This window comes from Camarhynchus parvulus, chromosome 2, assembly GCF_901933205.1.
Source record: "Camarhynchus parvulus chromosome 2, STF_HiC, whole genome shotgun sequence".
In the NCBI taxonomy this organism is placed as follows: domain Eukaryota; kingdom Metazoa; phylum Chordata; class Aves; order Passeriformes; family Thraupidae; genus Camarhynchus; species Camarhynchus parvulus.
Genome location: NC_044572.1, coordinates 10,350,369 through 10,365,355, shown reverse-complemented (window position 1 = coordinate 10,365,355; position 14,987 = coordinate 10,350,369). Strand labels below are relative to the sequence as shown.

Here is a 14,987-nt window from a genome sequence, read left to right as displayed (position 1 = left end):
AAAAAAAATTCTGAATCAGCTGCTAGACTATCTGGAGGAAATTTATTATTCAATTTCATATGCTTTTTATTTTGGAATATGAAGAATAATTTCTTATATTTTGAAATGAAAATGAAGTATCTCGGTTACGTCTTGGTTCCTTGGTGGTACTTACTTCATGGCAGGTGTCTTTGTAAAGCATCCTTGCTATATCAGCTTGTTCACTGTCCGCTGTAAAGTAAAAAGAGATGGTATAAACAATCACAGTATGATCACAGTGCTCACAAAGATTTGCAGCTGTGACATTCATGCTATAATTGTCATGCTTAAGAAGAAAAAATATAATTTAATCACTTGGACAGCCTTTCCATTTAAATTTTTCTAACAATCAGTTCAATATTTGTTTTCTGTGTCATATTTATATGCCACAATACTGCTTTTACACTGAACAATGCAAGTACACATCTGAGGAGGAGCAGCAGCAGGGAGACACAGTTGCTCTTAATATGGGTTCAGTTCCTTTCTCTGCTTGTGTCTTCATGGCACACTGCAGCTGTTCTAAAACATCTCCTCTCTGCTCTGTGCCCTGAGTGATGCTTCAGAGACTGTTGATGACTGAGTCTCCCTTTACACCCCTGTATTCCTCTCCTGGCACATTCACATCTCTCCCCACCAGCCCCAGTGTGAATCTCCTGGGGCTGCATTCCCTGGTGCCACCCTCCTCCCAGTGCCCCTGCTGGGGGCCATGTCTGCAGGGGACAAGCACACCCTTCCTGAGATGGTGGCTCTGGAAAACAGGACCTGGCTACAGCTTCTGGACTGGTGCTGGTGTTTTTTTACGTCCAATCAGTCACTCATTACCTGCCCAGCACCTGGCAGCTTCTCTGATGGCTGTACCTCCACACTGCACCAGCAGCACACTCCTGGTGTGGATGTAGCTACATTTGCTGTCACAATATGGCAAATATTGCCCAAAAGTAAAAGAAATATGTCCATAGTACATGTTTCTGCTGACATAGCACAGAAAACCCTGCTCTACCCTAGGAAAACATATGTATACTGGCAAAAATGTGCAGTATAGACTGACCTAGGACTTTGCTGAAGAAGAAGCAGGATGGAAAAAGTGTAATTGTCACTAAGAGATTTATCCAGGGAGGATGAAAATAGTTTCTGTAGTAGGTGGGCCAGAAAAGATCCTAAAAAGTCCTTATGCACTTTGATTTTTAAGGGCTTTCAAATTACCTCATTCACACTTAAGACTACTTAATACCAAATTCATCCTGGACTTGTGAGTTTCGTACAAATAAAGACAAATCAAACAAGACAAGCAGTAAATGTAGTATTTTACCTCCATAGAAAATCACTGTGTTGTGTAGAAGCAGTTGAGCATCTGCTTTGAACTCCTCATAACTCCTGTACTTTCCTTCATTTACTTTCTACACAAAAGAAAACACAAGGCTGTGAGAAAACTCTTCAAAGTGCTCTACCTGCTTTATGCAGAGAAGCTTTCACAGGAGTCTGCATTATGCAACACAGATCAGACACTGCTTTTCCTGCATACAAAAGGAATACTTACAACTCTTTGACATGGTTTGTTAGTACCTGAGCTTTGGCTGCCCTTTATGCAATGCCCAGAAGTAAAACAGATCCTTTAATACTTGACCAAGTTTAAAAGAGATTTTCCTGGTTGTAAGAAGGTGAAGCTGCAGTAGCTGCAGTATAAGGTGTGGCCCAGAACATTTGCTCAAACTGAAATATGTTCCCTGAGGAGAGCATTTTGTACCTTAAAATATCAGCTAGTTTCGAATCAATGTTGACAGCCTTTCAGGACTGAGCTTCCAGGCTCTTCACTTGATAGTCTGTGTTATCTGATGAAAGCTGATTGTCCCAGTCTTCCAAACTCATAAAAAGTGCCTACATGGAGCCATGCAACTCATTTTCTTAGTGTGGCTTTGTCCAATGGGGAATGCAGCATTTTCACTTGGGCTCTCTCAAGAACATCTATGACAATTCCAATCATCCAACAAAACAACATCAGCTTGTAGAATGATGTCAGAGCCAAAAGACCTTCTATGGAAACAGAAGTTGACAGAGTGAAAGGAAGGCCTGGCCTATTTTCAGGCTCAACCAGTGTTGCCAGCACTTCTAGAAAGCAGCAGTGCTGGTCTCCAAAACTGTCAGTGAAGCTATTGTTTATTTGTGCATTTTAATAATAAAACAAAGGCTCTACACATCTGTGCTTGTAAAGGGCAAGATATACCACAGCACTGCCTACAATCCAGTTGCAGGAATGAGTAAAGATGAATATGCTGTTTATTATGGTCATGTGCAGTCGATTTATATGAGTCATGATCAGACCTTTGGCTCAGAAAAAAGGGACAATATATTTATTAGTACTTTATTTTTGGAACAATTAATGCAAAACAGATGTTTTGGGTGAGTCTGGTTTTTCATGATCAACAAAGTGATTGGTTCTTTATGAATCATTCAGATGTTTATAAAGCTGACACCCACACAAGGGCAAAATGACTGAAATCAGAATATGGTCAAAAACATTGGGCCAGAGAAGCACACACAGGCACTTGAGTCTATATTCATTGATTTAGCTAAACAGTAATTTCTCTGAAGATTTTAGCTACCTGCAGACCCTAGTACAAAAGGAATTGAGGATAGTCTTTGTCTGAAAACTAGGCACCGCTGAAAATGGTTTTACTCAATTACCTATTTATGAGGAAAAAGTTTGATGTGTTAAGCTTCCATACCTAATGCTGGATACAATACTGAAATACTGATCATAAAGAGAATTAAACAGGATTAGGACTTTTTAAACTTTCACTATTAAAAGACACCCAAACCAGTGTGGAAGTTAGAAAGCAAGTCAGTCTACCTCTTGTATAGTAGGAACATCAACAGCTGAGTGCACCAGCCTTCGATACATTGGGTGTTTGTTGTCCTTCCCTTTCTTGTTTAGATCTATAGCCTGAAAGGACCATGAGACAGTGTTTGTTATTGCATTCAGAATCTGCTTAAAACACATAAAAGAGGATTAGAAAATGCAATAGTTTGGAATATTTCAGGTGGAGACTACACAAGCGCAAACTGGGGATCCACAACCCATGAGATTGGGTTTGTCTCACATCTGAAAATTCCATGTCAGAGGAGCCACAGGCCCGTGGCATAACCTGGTGACACTGATCCAAACCTCAGGGCCTGGTAAGTGTGTGTGAAAACACACACAGTGCTTGTGACAGGAGAAATAAAAACCACCCTCCTGCAGCCCTCCTTCCTGCACAGTCACAGGGGGGCACCCACAATGATCCTGCGCAGTGCAGCAGGGACTGAGCAAAGCTCCCAGCCCAGACTCACCCGCTCCTTCATCCGGGACACGATGAACCGCAGGTATGTGCTCATCTCTTGCTTACTTGTGTTTTTCTTCTTGATACTCTGCCAAAGAAAAACAGCATCAGATCAGTATTTTAAACTTGACTTCAAAATCCAGCCAATAAACATTTCCTCTGCATTAACACTTGATTTGAAAAGGTAACTTTGAATCACATAAAACACTATCTCTTAGGGAAAATCTTTTCTGAGAAATTAGTAACACTAACACGCCACTACCACCATATCTGTTACTTTGAATTATGTCTGGGCTGAGAACTTCAGCTACAGAAAAATTGCAGGTTTTATTTCCACTTGTATCCATAATAGTTTGTCAAAACCTCTCATAAAAAAGTGTCTAATTAGAATAAAGCAACGAAGAAAGTAATTTTAGGGAGCAGCTGAAAATTTATTTAATGGTCTTTTTATTAGCAAGGCATTAATAATTTTAGTAAAATAAGAAATAATTTAAAAAATAATATCCTGTACCATCTACAAATTATGTGCTGACCAAGCAAAATGACACCATCTGGGAGGAAGACAAATTGGGTCTAGCCAATAGAAACTCAGAGCACTTTTTAGTGCTCAAGAAATAGCAGTCTGGGAGCTTTGTGGTTCTTCCTTAACAAAATTTAATCCAGATTCTGGAACAAAAATCTCTACTTTTTAGCAGTTCAGGGTCCAGAGCTTTCCCCTCTCATTTTAGACTTATAGAGACTTACTGCACCCTTCAAGGTATAACCAGGCTAGTGAGAACCCTGCATACCAAAAATGTGCTGCTAGAGAGAAGGTGTCTCTGTAAATGCCTAATGTGCTCTTACAAACAGCCTTTCCAATCCCTGTGCACAGCTCTGCAGAGCTACAACAGCTGGCTGCAAAGTGCTGCCTCCTCCCTGCTTTTACCTCCAGTAGTTCTCCCAAACAAAAGCGCAGTGAAACAACAGCATGGGTTCCAGGTCTATTATCCTGAAGTGTTTCTAACTGCTCACATCTCCTGCAAAGCATTCACTCCTCCTCACACCTTGTGCACTGACTGCCAGGCTGAGCTCTCCCCTTCTCATGCCTCACTTCACCACTTGTGTGCAAACTGTGTGGACCAAACTGGCACAGTTACACCTGCATCCTCAAAATCTGATGGTCTTTAGCAAGATCCACATAATTGTGCAGATGATGGTTGCTTAGCAAACACCAGAAAAAAAATGAATCCATGTTCTAATATGTAAATAAAGGAGGCTTAAAATTTATCTGTCACTAGAAGTGTGCTATTTTTCATTTAATTACTTCTATATGACTCTGGACATAGGGCTGACAGACATTGAGTACAGAGCACCTGCTTTTACACATTTACTTGGCAAGAATAAAATTACATATTAGCACAAAAAAGCTGATAGGATTTGATTGTGTCTCCCCTGTTTATATTCCTCCTGCAAGACACTGAGGACACTGAAAACCACAGGCTGTTTCCCTGTGCTACAGCAAACTTGCAACCTATACATCTCAGGATTGTACTTCTATCTTTCTGGAAACAAAACTGTACACAGCACTACCTGCAAAGCTACTCATTTGATTGCTTAACAGCAATTAGAGTCATTATAAACTGTGCTGAAATACCAGCTCAGTCACCAACCTACTCAGACCCTGCATGGTGCATAACAACACTACAGCTTCCTCCTGACTGGGAAAAACTCTCTTGTGGGAAGGGCCAGCCCCAGGTATTTCTAAACCTACAGTTCCTTTAAGCATTATTTTCATAATATTAATGGTTGCCTGGCCTTCCTTCCAAACTGTGGACTGACAGAGAATTTATCCTGCACTATATATCTGAGTCATATTCTGTATATTCATGTTTCACTCTGAGTACCAGGAGAAACGTGCATTCTGCTGGAATTCAAATCACCTACTCAGTTTCTCATAAACCAACATTGCCACTGCAAATGAAAACCCAAATGTGCATTAAATTATCTGCATTATGAAACACTGCTGTCATTTTGTCATTTCAGGCACTGGAGTGCTGTGTGCTTGCTAATGACACAGCATTTTAAAAGACTGAAACTTACAAGGACACAATAAAACTCACATGCACTGACTAGTCCTACACCTCTTTTTCTGACATGGCTCTGGAATTTATCATCCTTTGAAAGCATTTCAGAATTCATGTGAACCATTTTTCATGCCCTGCTGGGCAAGACAGTTTGAAAGAGACTGTTGAGATGGATGGTTTACAGTCTTATCCTTGAGATCATAAGAAAAGATAGATAGCTGGCTTTGTATAGTTATTGATGTCAGCAATTAATATCATCTTAAGCAGCAATGAAAATTATATAATTAACTTGCCAATTCTGGCAAACTTTAATTTTTCCACTTTTCCTTCAATTCCTTACACTGATTTATTTTAAGAAAAACTTGATCTCCATGTTCCTCTACTAAATTTTGAAAGGTAATAAATTTAGGGAATTGGAGCCTATGAGCCAGCAAAATGTCTTTTTATGGCAAGGCTGCTCAGCCTTTGTAGAAAGACAGTTACATTTCCAGCACTTCATTCACTTTTCAACAATAATTAGCCATTTAGGAGGTAGCATTCACACATTCTTTGGAAGTTATAATGGAAAATGTGTAAGTTTTTAATAAAAAAAGCCCTCCTTTGTATTTTGAAGACTTGTAGTGTTCTCAGAGTCATCAACCTTGAGCCACTTAAAGCAAGAAAATAGATAATACTAGGTGGGGACTATGATTTGCATAAAATCTATTCATATTGCTCTGACACAAGATAATATACCCACTTTCAGGTCCCCTTTGTAGGCAGAGTTATATAGAAGCAAATATAAATGAAAATTAGGTCTTCTAATTTCCTACTTTCAGGAAACAAAAACAATGATAGTGGCAAGATCCACTTTCTTTTCCCTGTCAGTTCTACTAAAATGCTCTACTGGAAACCTTGTTCAAGTTCAAGTTTGTTTCAAGGAGCCTGCTGAGATTCAATCCAGCCCCCAAAATGTCAGGATCCTTATACTTTTACACAGTCTATTTGTGGGATAAATTATCTTAATATGGGACTGTACCAGCTCTGGCTGGGATGAAATGAATTGTCTTCACAGCACTTGTGTGGTGCTGTGGTTTAGATTTGTGACCAAAACAGTGATGGTAACACATGGATGTTGCAGCTCCTCCTGAGCACAGGGTAAATGTCTTGGCAGTTTCTCACTCTGCCCCACAGTGAACAGTTTGGGGAGTGCCCAAGAGGGTGGGAGAAGACCCAACAAGGAAGATGAGCTGCACTAACCAAAGAGCTGTTCCATGCCATGGAACCTCATGCTCAGCCATGGAAAGGAAGAGGAGAGGGCTTAGGGGGAATTTGGCCATCTTTAACTCAGGAACTGTCTGGGCATTGATCTATCCAGGAGGGTGGGGAGTGACTGCCCTTGCATCACCTGTTTTGTTTCCTTTCTCAGCTGGGAGTTGAGGGGACATGGGTGGACCCTGTGGTGCTTGACTGCCTGCTGGGGCTCACCTGCAGCATGGACAAGTCCTGAGGCACACCCTGCTTTAGAGAGAGCTCCAAACCTCCTGCTCTGAATCAAGGGAAACTGAAAGACTTGGTCAGGCCTATGTATTTAGACAGGGGATGAAGGAGTGAAGTAATAACCTTCCCAACAGCAATCCTCATGTAGAAGATTAATGAGATTTGGTAGGTGAAAGGCCAAGCCTGCAGCCTAACTCTTTTCTTGTGGGTGCAGGAAAAAACTTCTATGAGCCTTATTCTCTGCAGCACATCTGTTTCTTAGAAGCTGGAACCTGAAGGTTACATTGCTCTTTATATTCAATATTCCAGATTAATTATACTGCCTAGCTGTTCAAGAGGGTAGCAATATATTGCTACTGTGCAGGTGTGACTTATTTAGCAATTCTGACATGCTCATAGTGCAGGACTTCACTGCAAGGCTTTTCAAACCACATGAGGCTGGAGAAGCCAGGGGCACTTCCCAGAAACACTCCATCCTGCAGCAGCACCAGGGATGATGGAAGTGACAAATCTCTGCACTCCGAGTTAGCTCTCAACTCCCAGGGTGGCAGTGGCCACTGTGCTGCAGTTGCTGCAATCTTTCTTTTGCAGAGAAAAAACCAGGAAAACTCTAAGAAATGCAAGGTGTCAGAGCCAGCATTCTGTCCAGCTATAGGCATTTAAATTACATTTGCACTGTTTAAAGAGGTTTCCATTTCCCTGTAATCTCCCATTAATGAATATTTTTCCCTTCCTCTCTCACCTGTCCTGTGTATACACACATCAAAGAGCTGCATTTCAGTTCAGTGATGGATTCTGTGGAGGCTGCTCAATGACAGATACATGTTTCTAAGGCATCAGTTGCATTTTCAGAAGAAATTCAGGTTTCCAGGGGTCTATTTGCAGAGGGGATCTATGAGCATGAGTCCAACATAAACTCACCACTGCCCTTCAGAAACTTCTGGCTTTACACACTGGCCCTTGGACTTTTTTAGGGCTTAAATTGCCAGAGGAATTTGGTGTTACATATGGAAAGCTTTACTGCTCTGCTGCCCTCTCAAACTTTCAACCCTCAGGTCCTCAGGTTTCCTGTACCATTAAGAAAGGTATGCAGGCACATGGAATGGGTCTCAGAGCAACCAATGCACTGTGTGCCCTAAGCATCACACAGAAAAGCTTCTGCAGGAGCAAAATATGCCCTGAGATTTGCCTCTTTCATGATCAGATGCAGTAAAATTAGACTTTTTAAAGCATCAGGTGCTTTTGGAAATATTACAGCTGAATCCACAAATTGCTTTCTACATGTATGGTGCATTAAGCACCTTCTGAATATGAAGAATCATATGAATTAAATATGCTTTTATCTGCACAAAGAAGGTGGCAGGAGGCTCTAAGTGGAGCTTACCCAGTTTTCCCACTGCTGTGGACAAATTCCTTTATCCTTTATTCAGTATGTGCTATGCAGAGCCCAGTTCTGTCAGCTCCCTGATTTACTCCAGGGTGCATGGCAGGGACTGGTGAGGACCAACACCTCACAGGTGTTTAGCAGCCCTGTGCTGCTAAAACTGGAAACTGGTCCTACACTAGGACTGCCCTTTGCTCACCAACCCATGACTATTATTTGTGTGATCACACCAAATACTCTTTCAGGAATATGTTTCCCCATCCAGGTCTCAAACTCCTACCATAACACTATGAAATAAGCCAATAAAAACTCTTTCCTCCCTCCTTGTATTTGACATTTACCACCTTGACTGGCAGCTGGTACCTAAACCCCCCTGATCTAAGCACTTGAAAAACTTCACTTAAGTAACCTCCATCTTCCTGTGCTTCTAACTTTCCCCTGCTTGTCATTCTCACTTGTCAAATTTTGTCTGAAGTTGATTGTGAACTGCATAATGGTTTAGTTTTATGTACCCTAGGAAATGCTCAGTACAGTACCAGCACTCAGAGAAAGCCTATCTATAGCATACTTCCCAGCACAGGATTTAATATCTTAATCTCTACAGGTTACTTTGGTCTCCTATGTATAAACCCCAGGAATATTGGAGTACCCACTAGGATAGGTAAATTTGCTATAAGTCCTTGCAAAGAACATGCATGGAAGACCAATCTCTCATCAGATGATTGTAAAAAATATTAATAGTCAAGTGAAACCACATGACTAATTCTTTCCTTCTGTTTCATGAATCAAAATTATTTCTCTGTGACAAATGATATATCAAAATGCTTAGTTTTGCCTTCTTATAATTTTTTTAAAATTTGGATTTTTAGACAAGAAATAATAATAGTGAGTTACACCAACATGATCAAAATTCTCCTATTCCCAATTTTGTATATATCTATTCCCCCACCAAAAATTAGTGGGTTTTTTTTGTAGTCTTTAGATACTAAATTAACTGAAGAAAATTAATTCCCTTGTTTTATATAACTGAAGAGAAGCAATAAATGTACAAGTTTCCTATATCTTTCAGAGACAGAGGTGACTAACCCTGTCTGGAATGGACTATTCCAGTAGTGAAAAATGTAATCTCTAAGCTCATTCAATATTAAGTTTTTCTCTTGTGACTTGTCTAGAATTTTGCTGATAATGCCAATTTATTTCACTTAAGGCAATGATTAGTCAACAGTCAGGGAAAAATTTCAATCAGTGCAATGTGGTTTGAATTGAACTTTGTCTGACTTTTGACTCCTGCTGAGAGTTATATAGGGTACAAAAATACTCAGAGCGGTACCATCAATTTAAAAAAAGAAATAAACGAGGAACTGGACATTGTTGTTTATGGATGCAATGGAGAAAAACCACGAGCAGGCAAACAGAGTTCAGAACAAGGTTCGAAAGGGATTTTTAATATTATATGGGAAGAAAATATTTTTTAAGTTATGAACAAATCTTTAGCAATGGCCTTTATAAAATATTTCTGAGTAGCCAAGTGTGCAAGATAAAACTGCACTGGTTGATCAAACTAATACAACCAGCAATTGTGAAATGAAAAATCCAAAGGCTTGCTGACCTTGGCAGCATTAGAGAAGCAATCTTTACATAAGAATGAAGTGTTCTTAGATTATTTCTCCCAATATATTATGTTTTAAACATACTTGTACTTCACCTTTGTAAAGAGCTTTGAAATCCCCAAGTGAGAAATGCCACGTGCAGTTATGGAATTAAATATGAAAATATATGTATCTCTTTGTCCCAGCTATCACTTTTCTTTAAGATACTTATTTACTGCTGATAACACAGTGCCCTTATGCAAGATGGTTAAGCCCTGTTATGCCCTCTGGACATCAGCCAGGGCTCTCTCCACATTATTAGGTTTTTGAATATAGGCCACTTTCTTGCTTTTAAAATGAAATTAGAGCAGTCATTTCCTAGGAGGGTGGGCAGAAAGTAGCAGAATACTAAAGGATGACTTCTGACACAAGGATGCTGACTCCCACACTTACAGGGACTGTGCCAGCCTCCTTAGTCCAGGTTTGCAGAATTAGGGCTTGAAGCTATTTGAATTAATGACAAGAAAAATAGGAGCTGCTGGCACAGGGGGAGAAAGGATGCCATGGCATTCACAGTGGCAATATCCACAAAAATAGGTTGATCTTCACCTGAGGCACTAAGCAAGCCAAAGGCCTCTTGGGCAGGAAGCATTTAAGAGCCCCCAAAACCTCTCCTTAACATTTGTATAAAGGAGCAAATGCAGAAAGATAGGCAGAGAGCACATGGCTCAAGTTTCACAGGATTTTCTTTTTTAAGGTAAACATTTATTTAATATCATTTCCATAAAGGACTTCAAGGCTTCATGATGAAAGTCAAACTGTTCTCAAAGCTGGTGTATCAGAGCACATTTCCAGCAATGATTCAGCATTTCCACTCTGAGGACATCCATGGTACAAGATAGATGTTATGAAACCACCTCATACACAAGGTGGCATAAGCCATCCACAGTCTCTACCTTCACCAGCCATCATTTAAAATTCCTGGCAAACTACAGTGAATACTGGATGCTGTTTACCTAATTTTAACTATTTATAGGAATAATCAATAATTCTAATAAGACCCAACAATTATTAAAGAGATTTATTTAAAAATCTGAAAGTAAATCATCTCTATATGGTCATAATTTTTGTTTTTAACAGAGGGATATTGAGTAGCTAAATTAAATGCTAGCAATTCAATATGGAGAGATACAGTAAATGTGTTTATTCTGAACAGTTTTTTCCCTGCCACTACTTCCTTTTCATTACTTTCAGCTTCCTTGAGCTAGCCCTGATTTTCTTACTATTTCCCTAAACCCTGAGAGCTCCCTGACAGCAATCTGCTCTCCTGAGAGCAATCTGAGGAAACAACAACAGGTTTTGTGGAACTCTAAGGTAACAGCAGTCAAAAAGTGCTGTTTTGAAACAAAACACTCCATGTGTTTTCAACAACTACTTCCCCATCCCACAAAGTGCCTGAAACCTTACATTCCTTGCAGCACAGATCATCCTAAGGTCACTCTGCTGCTCTACAGCTAATCCAAGCTTTTAGCAAAGGAAGTGCCTCTCTCTCCAGCAATCCCAGGCAGAGTGGAAGTGGCAGTTTTATGCCTTTCTGCAGCAACAATTTTATCTGAAACATTAATGTGCTTTATTACTTCCACAGGAAGGGAGCTTAGCTCTCTAGGAAGCCTAGTGAAGTGCACCATTTGGGGAGGTGACACAGAGATGAAAACAGCAACAGGTATGTGGCTGATTCAAGGCTAGGTACCAGTAAGCACCCTCCTGACCAGAATCTTTAATCTTCTAATGAAACGTAGACAACATATCTGCCCATTCATATAAAAATGCTTTTTGCTGTCTCACTGCCATACTCATAAGAATAGCATTTTTAAAGACAAAAACATAGCTATGGATGCCATGAGTGAAATTCAGATTGCCCTTTTTGCACCAATAGAATCCACATCAGTAAATGAAAAGCAGGATTTAACTCCATAATTTTGACTCTAGCCTCATCAGTAACATGATTGTGGCTTTGTAACATAAAATACCATTCCAATAAAATATTAAGAATGCAAGTCATCAAAATACAAAAATGATTCATTAAAACAACATTAAGTAAAAACAGTAGCATCTTATACAGCAATTTGTTTACTCTTGTTGAAGGTTCCCACACTTTACTGCACTCAGGTGCACGCTCTGGCACAGGGTACTGTGCAAGTAAAACTTGCTGGAGTCTTCAAAAGTGGCCATCTGCTACATGCACCACATTTTGGTACCTCTGTACAGATGCTCTAGGTATGTACCATCATTTCAACATTCAGTTCTTTACCCAATAACCTGGCCAGACCACCTGGACACCTTCATAAATCTATTAATGAATATCAATCCTCTAATCAGCACATGAAATCTCATAGGTACTCACCCTGCAAACTGGGCACTGCCAGTGACTACTGCTGTCTCTAAGCCTGAACTCATCAGACAAACACTTGGAATGATACACACGAAAACACAGGTCACATATCAACACCTCTCCAGGCAAATGGCATTCAAAACAATACCAGTCATGATTTTCTGTTTCCCAGTCCTACAAAAAATACAAAATATTTTGGTATGACATTCTGTCAAAATCTGCAGGAACTAAGAACAAAATTGATATGTCTTGAAATCCAGCAGCAATTAGACATTATAAACATTTTAAAGAAGTGTATAATGTTTAAAAAACAGGGGAAAACCTATGTGCTTAAAGATCTTCATCAATTTAATACACACTAACTCCAATAGAATATGAATGCCAAATTTTAATTTTTTCAATTGTCTGATTAGTTACAATTTCAAATATGAGCTCTGTCCACAATGAAAAGTGGGTTTGTTTTCTACCTTTGTGTAAAACATTTGTTGACCTCTCTGTATTAGATTGCAAACAAAAGTTTGTGCACCTCAACAGACCATACCTATTTTCTTGGACTATTTCCCTTAGTTTGAGTGTTACATTATATTTTCAACTGTAATTTTCTGAAGGGCAGTCCCTTCCAGTCTTTACTCTCTTAAAACTGACAACTTTTCAGCATCAAAGAGTTGAGTTACAAGAAATAAATGAAATCATGAACCAATTACTGCAAGAAATGTTTCTGCTAAGCAATCCCAATGTAATTCAAAACACATAAAATGTTTCACTTGCCGTGCTCAATAGCACCGGGCTCATTCCTGAAATGTTCTGCAGTAGACAAAGGATATGGTTCTGCTGATGCACAGGTGTCTTTAATATACTCTTCCTTGAAAATTCACCCCCAACGGCCAAATTCTGACCTTTGAAACATGTGCACAAGCTTTGCTGAACTAAATGAGAGCAGCATGCATATAATTTGGAGGCAGAATTTTGCTCTAGGAATCTATAGTTCTAGAATCAAGCAGAATTGCCAGTGGCCACTGTTAAATGTTTATGTTTGTTATCTGAAATGCCACAGTTTTCTCTACACTTAGAAGACAAAATAGCTGTCATATCTCAGATAAAACTCTCAATGCCTTTTCATGTCAAATGTCACTTTTCAATGGGTTCAGATCTCTGAAAAAACTACTCCTATTCTTCAATAAATTATCTTGGTAAAATCTGATCAAGCTATTTTTAATGTCATGTTGTAAAGGTGGAGTTAGCAATTCCCAGAGCTGGCATTTGTCTGATTTTCATTATGCTGTGCCTGGGCAGTGCAGTCCTTGTGTGCAAGGTCTCCTCCAGTGTGAGAAGGGCCACGCTCAGGTGGCCCTTCCAGTCCCTTGTGCTGTGCACAGAACTCATCTGACCAGAGCCCCCAGGAACACAAGAGATTTGGGACAGCCCCAACACAGAGTGCCTGCACTAAAGCTGATGTACCATGAATGTTGGATTGCAGGGGTAGCAAGTTTAGAGGGGGAAAAACCATCCTATGAAATCTTAACCAGCAATTTTTCTAAACTCAGAACTTTGCCCTCCTTTGTTGTGCAGATTAACAGCGTAACTTGACCTTTTGTCATTTCTCCTCATTTCATTTTACTGGCAAATTCTGTATAACTCAAAATGGCATAACACCACCAAATTCGGCTAAAATAACACATTCTTGTTTCACCAAATCTTTCCCCTTCCAAAATCCAGTGGCTGTGTACTTAGGGAGCCCTTTCTTTAGGATATTTTGTAAACAACTAAAGATACTGCATTGTTGGTGTACTTGATTTGCCTGTAGACTGAGAGGAATCAGGATAAAGTAGTGTTTTGTACTTAATTTATATTAACTGTATATAGAAAATGAAAAAAGAAAAAATCAGGTGACAGTAAAGGGCCAATTAAGCAAGAAAAATAATCAGTTTTGGTTGAATGTATATTTAGATAAAAATTAAACTGAGAAGACCACAAGAGGCCCTGCAATTTCAGCACAGAATCAGGATTCTAGGATTCTTAATTTTTGTTTGTATTAGTTACGTATTTGTATCTCCCAGATATTCCATTGTTAAGAAATATACTGGCAAAGAGATGTGGAATTTCATAAACATACGGAAATATATTTGCTGGCAAGAAAAACCATCCACTCCAGCCAGAAACCATGACGTTAAATAAAACAGCAGAAGAGGCTTCCTTCAGTATTCACACTGCAAAGTTTTGAAAACCTCATTATTTCTAAATACAAGGATTTTCACGGAAAAAAAAGTTTTAGTTTAATGCAGTATATTTAGTGCATAAGTATACATAAAACATTAATTTGTGCATTATATTTGAAAGCTAGCTAAAAACAGATTTTAAAAAGGTACATAACCCTTGTGGACAACTGCCCTATTGACTTCAATAGCGAGGTCAGAGGCATTAGTTTTCCTCCAACAGCAATGAAGTGTTGGTTATTGCTCCTCTCGGTTTACCTAAGTGTGAACGGGAGGGGAATGCGCTCCCAGCACTTTGTCTATTCATAGACTCATTTATTTTCATGCAGGAAATGGGATTATTTTAGCTGCGCCCAGCTCCGGCTGCCGGCGCTCGGGGTCGGGCAGGTCGGGCCGCTCCGGCAGCCGCGGGGCTGCAGTTCCCGCTCGCACCGCCAGGTGTCGCCGGGCGCTCCCGCAAGCGGCGGCCCAAGGGCGGCCGCGGTGACAGCGGCGACATCCGAGCGGCCACGGCCGGGCCCGGAGCCCGCCC

General features: G+C 40.0%; 1 protein-coding gene across 3 annotated transcripts in view; it reads right to left on the bottom strand.

Annotated features, from left to right (window-relative positions):
- The window catches only part of ZMYND11 (zinc finger MYND-type containing 11), a 105,221-nt gene that overhangs the window by 15,727 nt on the left and 74,507 nt on the right, over positions 1–14,987 (bottom strand). For 2 of the 3 annotated variants that reach the window (XM_030943090.1, XM_030943091.1), the window contains 5 exons: positions 12,255–12,416; positions 3,346–3,423; positions 2,867–2,959; positions 1,328–1,415; positions 155–210 (listed from right to left, as the gene is read on the bottom strand). In XM_030943090.1, the coding sequence (XP_030798950.1) occupies positions 155–210; positions 1,328–1,415; positions 2,867–2,959; positions 3,346–3,423; positions 12,255–12,416 (477 nt within the window). The remainder of the gene's footprint in view (positions 1–154; positions 211–1,327; positions 1,416–2,866; positions 2,960–3,345; positions 3,424–12,254; positions 12,417–14,987) is intronic. The other variant, XM_030943092.1, reaches the window with a different exon arrangement.